At 40.1% G+C, this 13,721-nt stretch overlaps 1 protein-coding gene across 2 annotated transcripts in view; it reads right to left on the bottom strand.

The window, feature by feature from the left end:
- srgap3 (SLIT-ROBO Rho GTPase activating protein 3) overlaps window positions 1–13,721 on the bottom strand; it is a 57,041-nt gene that overhangs the window by 36,564 nt on the left and 6,756 nt on the right. For both annotated transcript variants that reach the window (XM_079342564.1, XM_079342563.1), the window contains exon 2: window positions 4,065–4,260. In XM_079342564.1, the coding sequence (XP_079198690.1) occupies window positions 4,065–4,260 (196 nt within the window). The remainder of the gene's footprint in view (window positions 1–4,064; window positions 4,261–13,721) is intronic.

The following is a 13,721-nucleotide window of genomic DNA, read 5'->3' on the forward strand; positions in this document are numbered from 1 at the left end:
TTTGACTTTTGTTAAATGTGCCACACTGCTTTCTGACCTTCAAATTCCATAATTGACCAATCAGAATCAAGTATACAACAGAGTGGTGTACCTAAACATTACATCACACTTCTTCAAAATGGCTCTTTAAAGACAGATGTGCTGTGTTTCGATTCTGCATCACATTGAACTGTTTTTTTAACGAGCTATGCTGAACATCCACTGATTTATTTTGAAAGCTGTACTCTGCTGACCATGAAATAAACTCAGACGTGACTTTAGAATCAGCAAAGACAGCTTCAAAACTAAAATAACTAAAACGGTTGAGCTCTTTAAAGAATGACTCCAAACCTTTTTCCACCCGAGTAACTCCTTTGACCAATCGCTTGGCAAAGAGATTATCACACAAACAAACACGAGGCAATTTGGACAGGCACTATAAGCCCTGTCTTATCTCTCCCAGACAGGTTATTCTCTGTATCAATATTGCATGAGTTGCCTTTCTAAGGGTGCTGTTTGAATATGTCTGTATGACAGACTATACACATCCACTCTAATTTGATGAGCTACTTTATAAATCCCATTCATAATGTGGCCTGAAATGTCTGCTCCATAATTAAAATCAGGTTAGTCTCTCTGAGTTGTGTCTCAGGAACTGGAAGGAAGGAAAAGGAAGAGGTGCTCTATCTGATCCAAGCAGCAGTGTGGATCAGAGAGACAACCGTTCAGGGTGTATCTACACTGTGGCCAACAAAGTAAAGTGGGAGAGCATGAATGATGCTCGATGGTGCTGCTGCTAATGCGGTGTAGCTGTAGCTGCAGCAGCTGTAAATCACAGTGGCATTCAGCTTGCTAATGAATCTGCACAGGAAGGGTTCAGCCAGCAGACTGTCGGCCAACATCCAGCACATATGGAAGTCTGTACTGCTAAAGACGACTCTATTAAACGGTCTTGTTTTGCCCTCTCTAAAATCATAAAGGAATACACACTGCATCAGAAACTTGCCAGAGCAGCATTCTCAACGCAATAAAAGACAGTCTTTGGTGTGTTCAGATATTTTAGACCAGATGTATTTCAAATTCAAAGACAACAAACGCAGATCAAGAGGTTCCAGAGCCTGAAGTATTTTATGAGGTTGATTGGATGGGCTTTATTCCAAAAAAAAGTTTTCATTGGACCAACACGAGCTTTTCTTACTGAAGGTATTTTTTGTAGTTTGGTAGACTTAACTACACTATATTGGGCTAAAGGCAAAGTAAAGGGCGTGTCACAGCTGATTAACAGGATTTGTGGTTGCCTGCCTGTCCAGACCAGGAGTTCATAGTACAAAAGATACTATCACGTTATTATGAGCACCTTTTTTCTGAATTTCCATGAGCAGAAAAAAAGTATGTTAATAACCCTGAATTAAGGAATGCATTAGTTTAACATCAATATTAGCCAATATCAGCCTGTTGACAGGCATTGGCACATCGATACACAATGTTGCAATACACCCAAACTTCTGATTCAGAGAATAGTTTCTTTTTTGGGAAGAAGAACTCACGTGTTGGATCTGTTTTCATGTTTCAACATGAGTGAAAATGTCTGCATTGTGGGATACTCCCACCAAACGAAGCATCGGTATCAGCATCAGCAATTAGCTAATATGTTATTTAAAAAACTGCATTGCTGTCAGCCTTTGTTTTCACAATTGTTTCATACCTACTATTTATGCTAATACATGTGCAGGTATGTGGGTTAGAAATTTCAGGTAACACAGACTCTTAGTCTGGCTGAATTTAACATCCTCATGTAAATCATGACTATTCTTCCAAACCAACTTCTTCTGTTGTCTGCCTCACGTCTTCTGCTCTTATTGCATAACACTTTCAAGTCTTAACACTTTAATTCAACACAAGTAGAGTTCTGAGGAGGTAAGTATTATATACAGGGCCCATATCTAAATATGACACATTCAAAGTGTTAAACCTCATGCTAATATAGACACTGTATCACTGTACTGCATATCCATGATAGTGTGTATGTGAGACCCTTGTCAAGATTTGTGTTAGGCTTTTAAGTCATCCATAATCTTGGCAGTGTGAAGTGCAACACGATTATAACATGTGTCTTAGGATTAGAGGGTATGTTTTTAACATCTTCTTTTCCTCTCTGTGTGAAGAATATCTGCCGTTCAGTTTAAGGTTAAGCTGCTGTGTCCCAGCAGCAGCAGCAGCTGCAGCATGTCAGCTAGATGCCCCAGTGCAGCGCGTCTCCTCTAACACAGCTGGACTCAATTATCCAATCAACCATTCACCCAATGCGCATGTACACTCATAAATCTTCGTCTGTTCAAGGAGTGTTCAGATTACCAAAAGATACATTTTGTTTAGAGTTTGAATAAAAGTTCTTCAGAGAAGCTTGAAATGTTTTAATAGATGTCTCCGGATAAGGTACATCAGCTTCCTATAGATCAGTGGCAACATTTCGGTAAGGCAGGCAGGGTTGGTTCTCGCAAATATAACACGCTTATATTACAAACTTCAACTACATTTAACATGTGAAAACGTCAAGAATGCAGTGCTGCACTTAGAATGTGTGCGAATCAGAGCTGTAATTGGACTACAAATATGCAGAGGTAGATTTAAGTGGGAGATCTGGAGCCAGATCACAGCTGGGTTAAGCTTTCCTGTTCGCCCGAGGTGCTTGATTTTGGGAGCGGCAGCGCATCATTTCATGCTGTGTGTGACTCATGTACCAATGTGTTCCTGGTGGTTTCTGGGCAGACAATCCCACATTTTTTATCACCAGGATTATGAGAGCAGAACATCTTAGTGGGTCAAGAGAAGGTGAGCTGGATTTGAAGTGACGATATGAAATGGCCTTCCCTTTTCCATGTGTCTTTTACTCGGGCACGTGTTTTCCCTTAAACTTCACTGGAGTTAGTAAAGCTTACACTTCCCATAACAATTTGTTCTATAGTCTCCAGTTGTCAGATCAGATAAGAGAAAAGGCGAGTTGGTAAAAAAATGATGCCAAAGACTTGTAACTTTTACAGTGGTAAAGGAATGACCTTAAAAGGTGAATAAACTCAATTTTGCCCTGGGTTATGTCTCTCAGGTTGCAGGTCATTACCTGTCCCTCTGGTAGGCTGAAGTGGTAGAGGTTGCCTCCTTAGATAAAGTACTGCAGGCTCCACTCAGGGCTATTCGTCAAACAACTCTGCCCTATTTCACTTGAAGAAAATATTTGATCTTTACTTAAAGAGGACATATGACAGTACTTTTTCACGTTTTGAAACACTCCCCTGTGCTTTAAATAAGACATCTGTGCTGGGCTTTGGTCAAAATACAACCTGAATCAAGCACCAGAGGAGGTTTGTCACCCTGTATAAACCAGCTCTCTCAGAACGCTTCGCTTTAGTGTGCGCGTCTCTTTAAATGCAATGAGACCCCCTGAGTTTTCCCAGTAGACATCACTCCTCTGTAGAGACAATAAATATGGCGGACCTGTGCAAAAGTTTTGCTCTAGGCTGAGGCTTGAATTTCCCTCGGGATCAATAAAGTATCTATCTATCTATCTATCTATCTATCTATCTATCTATCTATCTATCTTTGGAGACACCAGGGGAGGGGAGGGTATTCTTTAAACAGATTCTCACTGTGATGTCACAAGTTGAGCAAAGTTGCAATGGAGCATTTGTCTTTGTATTTTAAGACTTGTGGAGATGACAAAACGACTGAATGGGTTCATTTCAAATTTTGTGGCTTGGTAAAAACCCAGGCTACCCAAAAACACTGTAAAGTGGATTTGTCCTAATATGTCCTCTTAAACTTAAATTTTATTCTAAAAATGTGCTACAATTAAAAACCATATATTTATATACGTATTCACATTAGTTGTTGCTGTTAGGAAGGTGCTTGTTCTTAGTGGATAAGTCAATACACTATTTATACATCATTAAGAAGGGTTAGAGATGAGCTTTCTGTTGTTAGTAGAGAACTATATATTCGGAGACCTTGCATACAGTCTCTATGAAAACTAAATGTAACAGTATCAGCATCAAATGCAGCATTTCCAGGGTGCCGAGAGGGAGACTCACTTGAACTGTTGGTGCTCCCTGGAGCTGCGGATCTTTGAGGAGAACCTCTCGGCCAGTTTCTCTAAGCTGCGGGAATATTCCAGGTCGATTTCTGCTTTGCGGCGGAAGAACTCCTGCAGGTCCTGCAGCAGCTGGATACGAGACTCAGATTGCTGCTCCAAGCATTTGAACTGCTCCACCAGCTGGTTACGGATCTCTGAATAACAAATGCAAACAAAAGTGGTTATGTGTCAGACATTTATAGTGCTGTCATAATAGAGAAAGATATTCCCTGGATTAAAAGGGCCTTTAAAAACATATCAAACCGCCTTAATAGAACTCGATTTACTTCAAATTTATATGCCTTAAATGTCTTAATCTTGAATATTTTCTTGGAAATTTCAAGTTTCTTCAGACATGCCGGAACATAAAGCTTCTACCTGAGAGTCTGAATAATCATGCTAAGTCGCTAAGACAACCCGAGTGTGTTTAATGAGAAGCAAATGCTCTACTCCACTTGGAGCGAGTAGTAAGATTTCTTCTCAGAGGAACCTGATGCCGCCAGACAGACTGAACATCCTTCCAGCTCGCAGAAACCCACGAGAGAAACCCGACTCCTCTTTGTAGTGCTGTCAGCAAAGACACTCCGACTCCGGAACAGAGAGACACAGAGAGATAAAGGACTATTCTGCAGAATTCAAACACAACCTGGTGGAAGGAGCTGGAACAAACGGGATGAGTCGATTCTCAAGAGGGAGGAAATCACCTTGAGTTATTTATTAAATACAAACATGCCTTTAAATCAGCTCATATTAGGCTCTTTACTGTCCCAAAGTGCAGTTCCTAGGCCAGGTCTAGTAGTAGTATCAAATGGAAAAACTCAAGGTTAATGTTTCGTTGCATTAATTCATGCATAGTTCCATTTTTTTTGTTTTGTCTATTTGAAGAACTGATTAAATTTCCAGTTGTCTGGACCTTTGACAATAAACCAAATGACCTATGGGTTTTTTGGCTTCACCAACAACAGTACTTTAAATCAGTATTTTATCCCATTGTAAGGTGGTTGTTGTTTTTCCAGCTCCCTCAACCTTGTTTTCTCCAACCAGAAGGCCCTTTTGTTTCTGTCTTCAAAAGCTCTGAATGGATGAAATGAATGGGGGAAAAAAAGTATTATGTCACTGCATGGTGGAACATGCTTAAGTAAAAAAATGACTCATTGCATTTTAACCCTAAAGAATATATTCTATTTAATCTGACCAATTGCAGTGCAGTGTGTCAGTCAGATGAACTGCTGACTGAATGTTTAACCACAGCCGTCACACAGACTGTGTTTCCATGCTGTTCAGGGTGTAATTTTTTCAGCCGAGTCCTCCTTGTGGATATAAGCAGCCTCTTACTGCTGGGGGAAGTTTGCCATTCAAAGTGAAACAGTGCTGTTCTGCAGGGCGGGAGGGCCCTTTCTTTCCCTGTGATGTCGTGCCGCCTTGCCTCAGCCTGAAGCGGCGTGCTTCACTCTGTGGTTAACCACCATCCCTGCCCTCCTTCTTTATCCTCACTCTCCCCCTCAAACTCTGTGGGCTTAGAGAGCGATACTACCTCTGCTGCTGCAGCGCCGTCAGGAATGTATTTTCTATCCAGACATGCAGCTATGTTCCCCGTTTGCCTTTTACATTTAAAAAAAAAGAAAAGAAAAAAACTCTTGCCCCCAGGAAACTGTGCTCCTGATCTGCGTGAGTGACAAGAAGGACTTTAGAAAACAGTCTGACAAAAAAAAAAGGGAACTCAGTAACCACCAGATGCAGCTCTGCCATTAACAGATGAGCTTGGAAAAATAGGTCTCACACACACACGTACACACACACACCAGAAGTGTGCCCTTCCCTCTGAGAAACCATGAGCAATTGGAGAGCTGCTCCCTAAGTATTCCCAGCTCTGTGAGTGGCTTCACTTGCTGTGGTTTAGTCAAAGGGAATGACCCCTCTGTGGTTGTTTTTAACCAGAGGAGAGAAGTACAAGGAGGAGGAGGAGGAGGAGGAGTGTCCCAATAAAAAGGGAAGATGAACTATGAGATATTTCATCTTTTTGAACAGATACCAGGTGAAGACATTACAAGGCCTGCCTTTATAGCATGCATAAAGAAAAGATTTATGGTTATAACCACGACAAATCAGGCGTTAACTTGTTAAAAAAAAAAAAAAAAAAAAATCCTGTTTCATAAATAGAGAAATGTCTTCTTCCATACTATCTGTTTAAAACATGACTGAGTGTTGATGTCTTTTGAACCAGCCCTCGTTCATTTTTGACATGAATGCCTAACCCTTAGATGTCTTTCTGATCCTGCTGTGCACTGTTGCCCCACTTTTAGCTCAGCTGCTCCAGTTTTCTTAGCTTCAAAACACAACACAAGGCTTCAAAGTCCAGATATCCTTGAGTCTACACAGAGCATTGTTCCAGATGGGTCCTTTCATACAATTTCATGAGCAATGTTCTGGAAAATTAATAAACAATGTTGACTTTTTTTCCAGTCGGAATAAAAATACTGACTCTTAGCACCCACTGTTAGTATTTAGCTACAAAAGCCTGGCAATGGATTGAAATGAAAGATGAGGAGCCTCTAATGAGACCATGACAGCTTTTGTTTTAGAGTTTTTGCCAGAAAAATCCCTCAATGCAGGAGGTACTGTTATGACAGACCACCACAAACACCACTCAAAGTGAGCAAGTTAAACCTTGAATGTTGTTGCTTGATTAACCACGCTGTTATTATCTGTGGCAGGCCTTCACTGTGAGTCCTCTCGCTATTTTAGGATGGAGCCATCTGCTTTTTCCTTTTCTTTGGGAGGAGGGTGATGGGGAGTTATCTTCAGACAAAAAAGGCTGATGGAGAGGGGGGGGGATGAGAGTGGAGCAGCTGAAATATGGCCACACTCTGCTGGGATCAAACATACAAAGGCCAGATATCATCGTGTGAAGATAAATGTATCCTTTAAAGTTTGAGAAGAGCATATATATATATTGAGGACCATGTGAGGGAACAGTACAAATAAATGTTTGCTGTTAATATAAGCTTAATTGATGGTTTTGATGCATGCTGGGTTAAAGAATGCAAAGAAAAAGGCTCTGCAATTCTTGAAAACTACAAAACACAACTTCCGAGCTGTTTGAATAATTGGGCCACATACATTTCACTCGAAGGCTCCGAATAAAGTTAAGCAAAAGCTGGAATAAATCCTAAAAACTGTATTAATCCGATTTGATTTATCAGTAGTTTTTGAATTAATTAATTGAACAGATCTCAGATTTTTAAAAGCGTTTCTCTTTGAACTGGAGTTTGTCACAGACATTCAGGGGGTCGCGATGTATTAAAACACAGATTTCATTGAGTTAAAGAAAGTATGTTGTGTTTGTATTTGCATTTGTGTTCTTGGTTGTTTGATCTCCTTCAGATTTTACTTAGACTTTCTGCTGGCAGTTTACTGCTTTGTATTACTGCTTTGTAAACAAGGGCATGTCTAGAGTGGTCTTAACTGCCCATCTTGAAATCTGATTTGCCACCCAAGGTTCCACCCTGAAATCCAAATCAATGATTGGCTATTCGTCCAATCAGAGGTGGGGCTTAAGTTGAAATCAACCACTCTGGCTGTTTTTAAAAGGCTGCTAATAATCTTCTGTACATGTTAATGAAGTTATTTGTTTTGTCAGTAAAATAATACCTGACATACTTTTCTCCTTCTATTAAAATATCCAAGCAAAAATGTGCGCACACTCTCTAACGTGCGATTTACTTACTTGCATTTTTGGAAGTTAGACAGTGTAGAAGATTTAGGAGTTTGTTAAGTAATGGTGACTTTTCATACACATTTGTTTTTGAATCCCTGTTTTTGAATACAGCTATTTGGTTTTGTTTGCCCACTAAGGTCAGTACCCAAGGTGGGTCACCCCAGCCAAAGAAGTCTGGACACAGCCCCTAGAGGTTAATCATGAAATATACTGAGATATTTAGACAGCAGGCGATCCACAAAAGACACTTCTTCTCCCTTAATTGAAGTCCATACAACAATGTTATAAGAGACTTTTCCACTGGACACCTGCTTGTTAATATTATTTTTTCTTTCAGGAAATGAAAGCACAGAGCAGGAAAACCTCTGAAAACAATAGTAGGATGTTGAAGATCCCTGACCTTTGACCCTTACAGACAAAACCTGTATTTGCAGCTGTGTTCAAGAACAGTGTAAAGATGTTTCTATTATTGAGAAATCGTGTATGGACATTCAGCTTCTGTGGAGTCCATCAAAAGTTTTCTCACCACAGTAAAAATGTCTTAAAATACGTAATACATCGAGATTGTGCTTTGGCTTCGCTCCAGATGCATAACACTAAAAACAGTGTGAAATCCCATGATGATTTTTTAGGCTTCCACGGGCGATGGCAGCTGTTTTCAGGTTACCATTCTGTTTATCGAGTTAGCAATCCTGAGTAATCAAGCACTTGAGACTGCATTTAACACTAAAGGTATACATCAGAAAAAAATCCTCTTTAGACGTTTTATACCACCGACCCACCACACGTTCATTTTTATTCAATGTGATTTCTAAAGAATAAAAACAAACAAGAAAACAAACAAACAAACAAATCTCTAATCTACATTAAGGGTTTGTTTCTGCCGTGATGTTTACACCTCCAAATCTGATGCAAATAAGATGAGTTTGAGTTGATTTTAGTCTTTATTGTCCCAGAGGGGAAATTCTTTTTCACCAAAAACCGTACAGTTTAAGGGCTGCGCGCCGACAGAGAGTGACAAAGAAACATACATGAGAGACAACAGGACATACAGTGCATATGGTTATGAGGGGACCAGGGAATGAAAATGAGGTGGCTCTATGTCATGCATTTTATTGAGGGCTGAATGGCACTAGGCTTCTGCTGTATCGTGCCCTCCTGCACAACAGGGACCTGTACCTGTGTCCGGAGGGCATGATGGTGAGGTGGCATGGACAGCTACAAGATAACGCTTCCTACAGTATAATCCAGTCTTCAAAATGGTTATGAAGTTTCTTCCTGACTCTAACTATCACTGCCTCCCACATATTCCTCACACAGTTGCAGCATCTGTATTTTGCCTGAGAATAAGACTTCACTTCTAATCTTAAAGAGTTAAAAACATGCCCTTGCTACAAAAGTCAATCCAGGACACCAGTGATGATTCACTGGTGCAGCATTTTTCTGCAAGTTTGCTCTTTTGGAGTGCCACATGATGTCTTGACGCAACGAATTCCAGATAAAATTTGGAGGCAGTGAACAAGAGGGATTATCTGCAGACTATCCCGAGGGCAGCGGGGGAAGCCGGGTTGTTTGAGGAGGAGCAGAAGAGATTGATCTTTGACTGCAGGATACTGACGCTGAAAAACTCCTCACCTATCTCACTTATAGTACCATCAGACTATGTATGTGCCTTCTTTGCACATAAAGTTGGTGCATGTTTGGTGCACATTTAGAGGTTTAATAAGAAGCTCAGATTCAACTTTACGTTCCGTTCACAGAAATAATGTTTTATACCATGCTAATATTTTGGAGCAAAAAGAACGCGTCCACTTGTGATGGGGATACATTCAAAATCAAAAACAGCCTCAGAAGGTATTACACAATTTAAAAATAGTCCTTGAGCATTCTGTAAGAAAAAAAAACAATATGCACACACACACACAGCAGGCAAAAGGCACTCCGAGCCAAATTTCACGAAGCTAATCCCCGTACTCAGCTCTGCAGTATCTGGGCTCTACACTGCAGAGCCAAATTCACATGAAAAGCAGACAAATGCAACCCCCTTATCCAGACCCTAATTTACTCATTCTATCCCTCGTACTGACTTTCACAATACAAGTTCCAGTTGTTGAACTAATCCCCTATTTCTCTGTTCTTTTCTTCTTTTCCATCTCTCCTTTTAAATCCTCTAATGATTAACACAATTTTGGATTCATGAGGGGTCTGCTCCATATGTCAGCGCAGGGTCCTCTCTGCTTCTCTGTCTCTATATCTTGTCTGTACCCTTATTAGCACAGACTGCTGCAGCACATGTACTGAAAAGATAAGACAACAGGAGCTGAGACTAATCAATGGCGGGAGCAGAGGTGAGCTGACAAGAACGTCCGGCAGCAAGATGTCAGCTGTCAGTCTCAGGATTGTCCTTCACTCTTAATCCTCTCGCCTAATTATCTGATGGTTTATCGAATTTTTCGTTGCATATTCTCTTAACTAGCTTTTTTTTTACAGCTTTTCAGGGTTCATCAACCCTTTTATACTAAATGAAGGCTATTTAAGCTTAATTAGCTTGATGATGAACAGACAATGCTTTTAGCCTTTCAGTGCTGAAAAAACACATTTAACTGCACAGCTTTGTTTAAAAAAGTGTAATAAATTGTCATTCTGCTTTAAATTGATATCTGTGACATGATTTCCTCTCTGCTGCCTGGATCATCATCACCTGAGGGCATTATTGACTCGAGGAAGTCAGAGCATAAGCCACAGCCCCAAAAAAAACGCCCTTTCAGTCCAACAGTCCATAACTGCTTGTATCTCTTCAGGACCAGGCTGAGAGGTGTCTCCATGGCAACAAGGGTGTGTACCAGTCCCCTGGGAGCAGCTTATTGGAGGAGAGGTGGAGTCTGATGGATGTGAGGATGCACGTGTGGCTGTATGCACTGAGACGGGATATAAATGTGTCCGTGCAGCTGATGAGGTGCATTAAATCAAAGTGAAATACTCCCACAAAGGGTATTTAAAAAAAGCGCTGGGAGTTTTTTTAAATGAATTTATCCAACAGCAAGGACAGCTCTTTTCTCTTTTCAGAGTGGGTGAAACAGAGAAAATAGTTTGGATTGAAAAGACAGAGATAAACAGAGTATATAATATTTTGCACTTAGTTTACCCTCAGGTTTGTAACTATACCACAGCATGCGTTTTGTTTTTTTTGGCTTGCTTTCTTACCGTTTTATACATGGCCCATTATGGTATGTCATGATAGTCTTTATATAAATTCATTCTTTTATAAAGACAAAATGCCACAGTGTGTTGCCCCTATGATGTATAATGAGCCTGTGCCACATGTGCTTCTATTTCTACCATCAGAGGTGGGTGAGCTGCAAATAGGTGCTCTCTTTAATTATCTCAAGTCTATAGTGGTAAATGATAAAGTTAGTCTAGCAGGTCCCAAGCTAAAAACTTGGCTAATTAATCCCTCAAATATAGTGACCTTTGTGCTTCTGAGTTATTTTTGCAGAGCTGCCCTCTTTCTTCAGTTTGACATGTTTCTCAGCAGGATATGTTTTTTGTTTTGTTTAATTCTTTAGTTTCTCCAACTAGACTGTAAAAAGCTGCATCATTTCTACAACACTGTTCTCACTCATCACGGACATTAATATTAAATATAAAAATAAAAGTGTTTGTAAAAAATGTTTCTGTGATCTACAGAAGTCTTTTTTATACACTATTACTCTCTTACTTTGAAAAAGTTGAACACGTAACACACTCTGTTCACTTAGTGGATGAGTGTTTGTATCTGTGCACTGGCTTCACTAGCTGGCGACATAAAGTAAGCTTGCAGGGACCTAAACAAATTGCAATGCAACAGATTTTGTTTGACTCTGTATACAGCTATAACTACAGCAGGCTTTGACGTCACATTACTAACATGAAGGTTCTTATAATTATAAATGCAGACATGATAAGATGAAATAGAGAAAAGTCGAAGCAGCGTTTGAAACTAAGAAATCATTCGAGGGCTGGGAAACTAATCACAATGTCATTGCAGCCTCAACATTAGCATTTGTGATAAATGCATAGCAAAAGAACTCAGTAAAAGCTAATATACACAATAGTATATTTATGTTTATTTATAGCAATTCTTGTCGTTAAAGAAATACTGCACAATGTTATCGCACAGCGCATATTTTTCTCATAACTAGCAGACACCTTTCAACACGTTGGTTCTGTGTGAATTTGAAAATATAGAGTTAAAATATATTTAAAGACTGGAATGTGTTAGTTGTAGAGTGGATCTCCACTGCGTCTAACACACCTCTAAGCTCTAGCTCCTTTTCCACCGAGCGGTCCGGTTCGTCTCGGTACGGCACGCATTTTGCGGCGTTTCCATAGACTAATCCCAGGAAAGATTCCCAAATAACCGATCCGTACCGTCGTACTTTTTGGGACCCTTCTGTTGGGGTCACGAGAATGTCGAGCCGACCCGAAAAGTTGGAGCTAAACCCTGCAGTCTGTTGGTTGGTTGAAAGAATCGTCACTTCCCGTATTGCGTCGGCAAACAAAACTCCGCCGTGTTTAAACCGTTGACTGATTGTTTACGTCTGTATTTCTCCTCGCCTCACACAGCCTTCTCTGAAACAAAGCTTGATTGAGTTTTTATAATAAAGAGTCACATGACAGTGACAAAGTGGATGAACTGCTGGATGTCATCCAGCGTTTGTTTTGTATGTGTAGTGTTTTTCTACTCTGTTGAATTTATTAGTTAGCGTCTAGCTGTTAGCGGTTAGCTGCTATCATGTGACGCTATTACGTAGCTGACGCGGCTATTGGCATCCAGTTTACATGCCACCTATTACACAGGGCATGGGTGACTGTGGAAACACAAAGGGGATCAGGCTTTACCGAACCGAACCGTACCAAACCATACTGATCTGTACCGGACTGCTGTGTGGAAACGGGGCTTTAAATGCTGCCTTTTTTATCGCTGAGATTCTGCAGAGGGATGTAGCGGAAGGCGGGTAGGATGATACATTTTCCACGCAATCCCAAATCGTGGATTAAGATTAAGAGTCAACATCATTATCCCTTTACAATATTCACAGTGCCCTTTTTTCTCCAATGTCATGTTACGGGTGGGAAGCTTTAATGCCGCTATAACATGGTTTCGCTGTGCTCAAAGTTTCAAGCCGGAAGTGACAGTAAATGACAAATGCTCATTATGTCACCATTTCTCAATAGATAGGCAATAACATTTGACAGAAAAAAATCAAGAGGACAAGGACATTTAAACTCAAATTCAAGCCAACATTATTGTTACTCATCACATCATAAACACAATCAAACGTTGTATTAACTTGGAAGTAAATGCTGAAGACAACTTTTTTTTAATTCAACCTGACCTGATGTGGATTTTAGATTCTTATTTTTCATTGTCATTTCAGTGCATGGTGAATTTGGGAAGCAGCAAAATAATATTGATCCAATTCTATTCACAAACCAGGAAACATATATCAGCATTTTAACTTTATCCCTGAGGATTATGTAAGTGGAAACAGCCGCATTGTGAATGTGGTTAATGGGACCTATTGTTTTCCTTTTGGAGTGTATGTATCCAAGTGCAAAATGGAAACTGTGCTCTATGTGTATCTTACAGTACAAACCTACATATATCTTTAAGAGAACATACAGTATCCAATATCAAGTTAAAATGAGACCCTTCAATTTTATGTATAAGTGCAACAGCTCTGTAACTTGAATAAAGTCCCACAGCAAACAGTGGTGTATTACTGGACCTGTAATACAATCATGATGTTGAACACTGCACTTCTCCAGACACCACTGATTCAAACTCTTTCAACACAGACAACTGAACAAAATGAGAAGGGAGGTCATGTACAGTCTGGCACCAAATAACCAAGA

Source organism: Symphodus melops, assembly GCF_947650265.1.
Source record: "Symphodus melops genome assembly, chromosome: 4".
Lineage (NCBI taxonomy): Eukaryota > Metazoa > Chordata > Actinopteri > Labriformes > Labridae > Symphodus > Symphodus melops.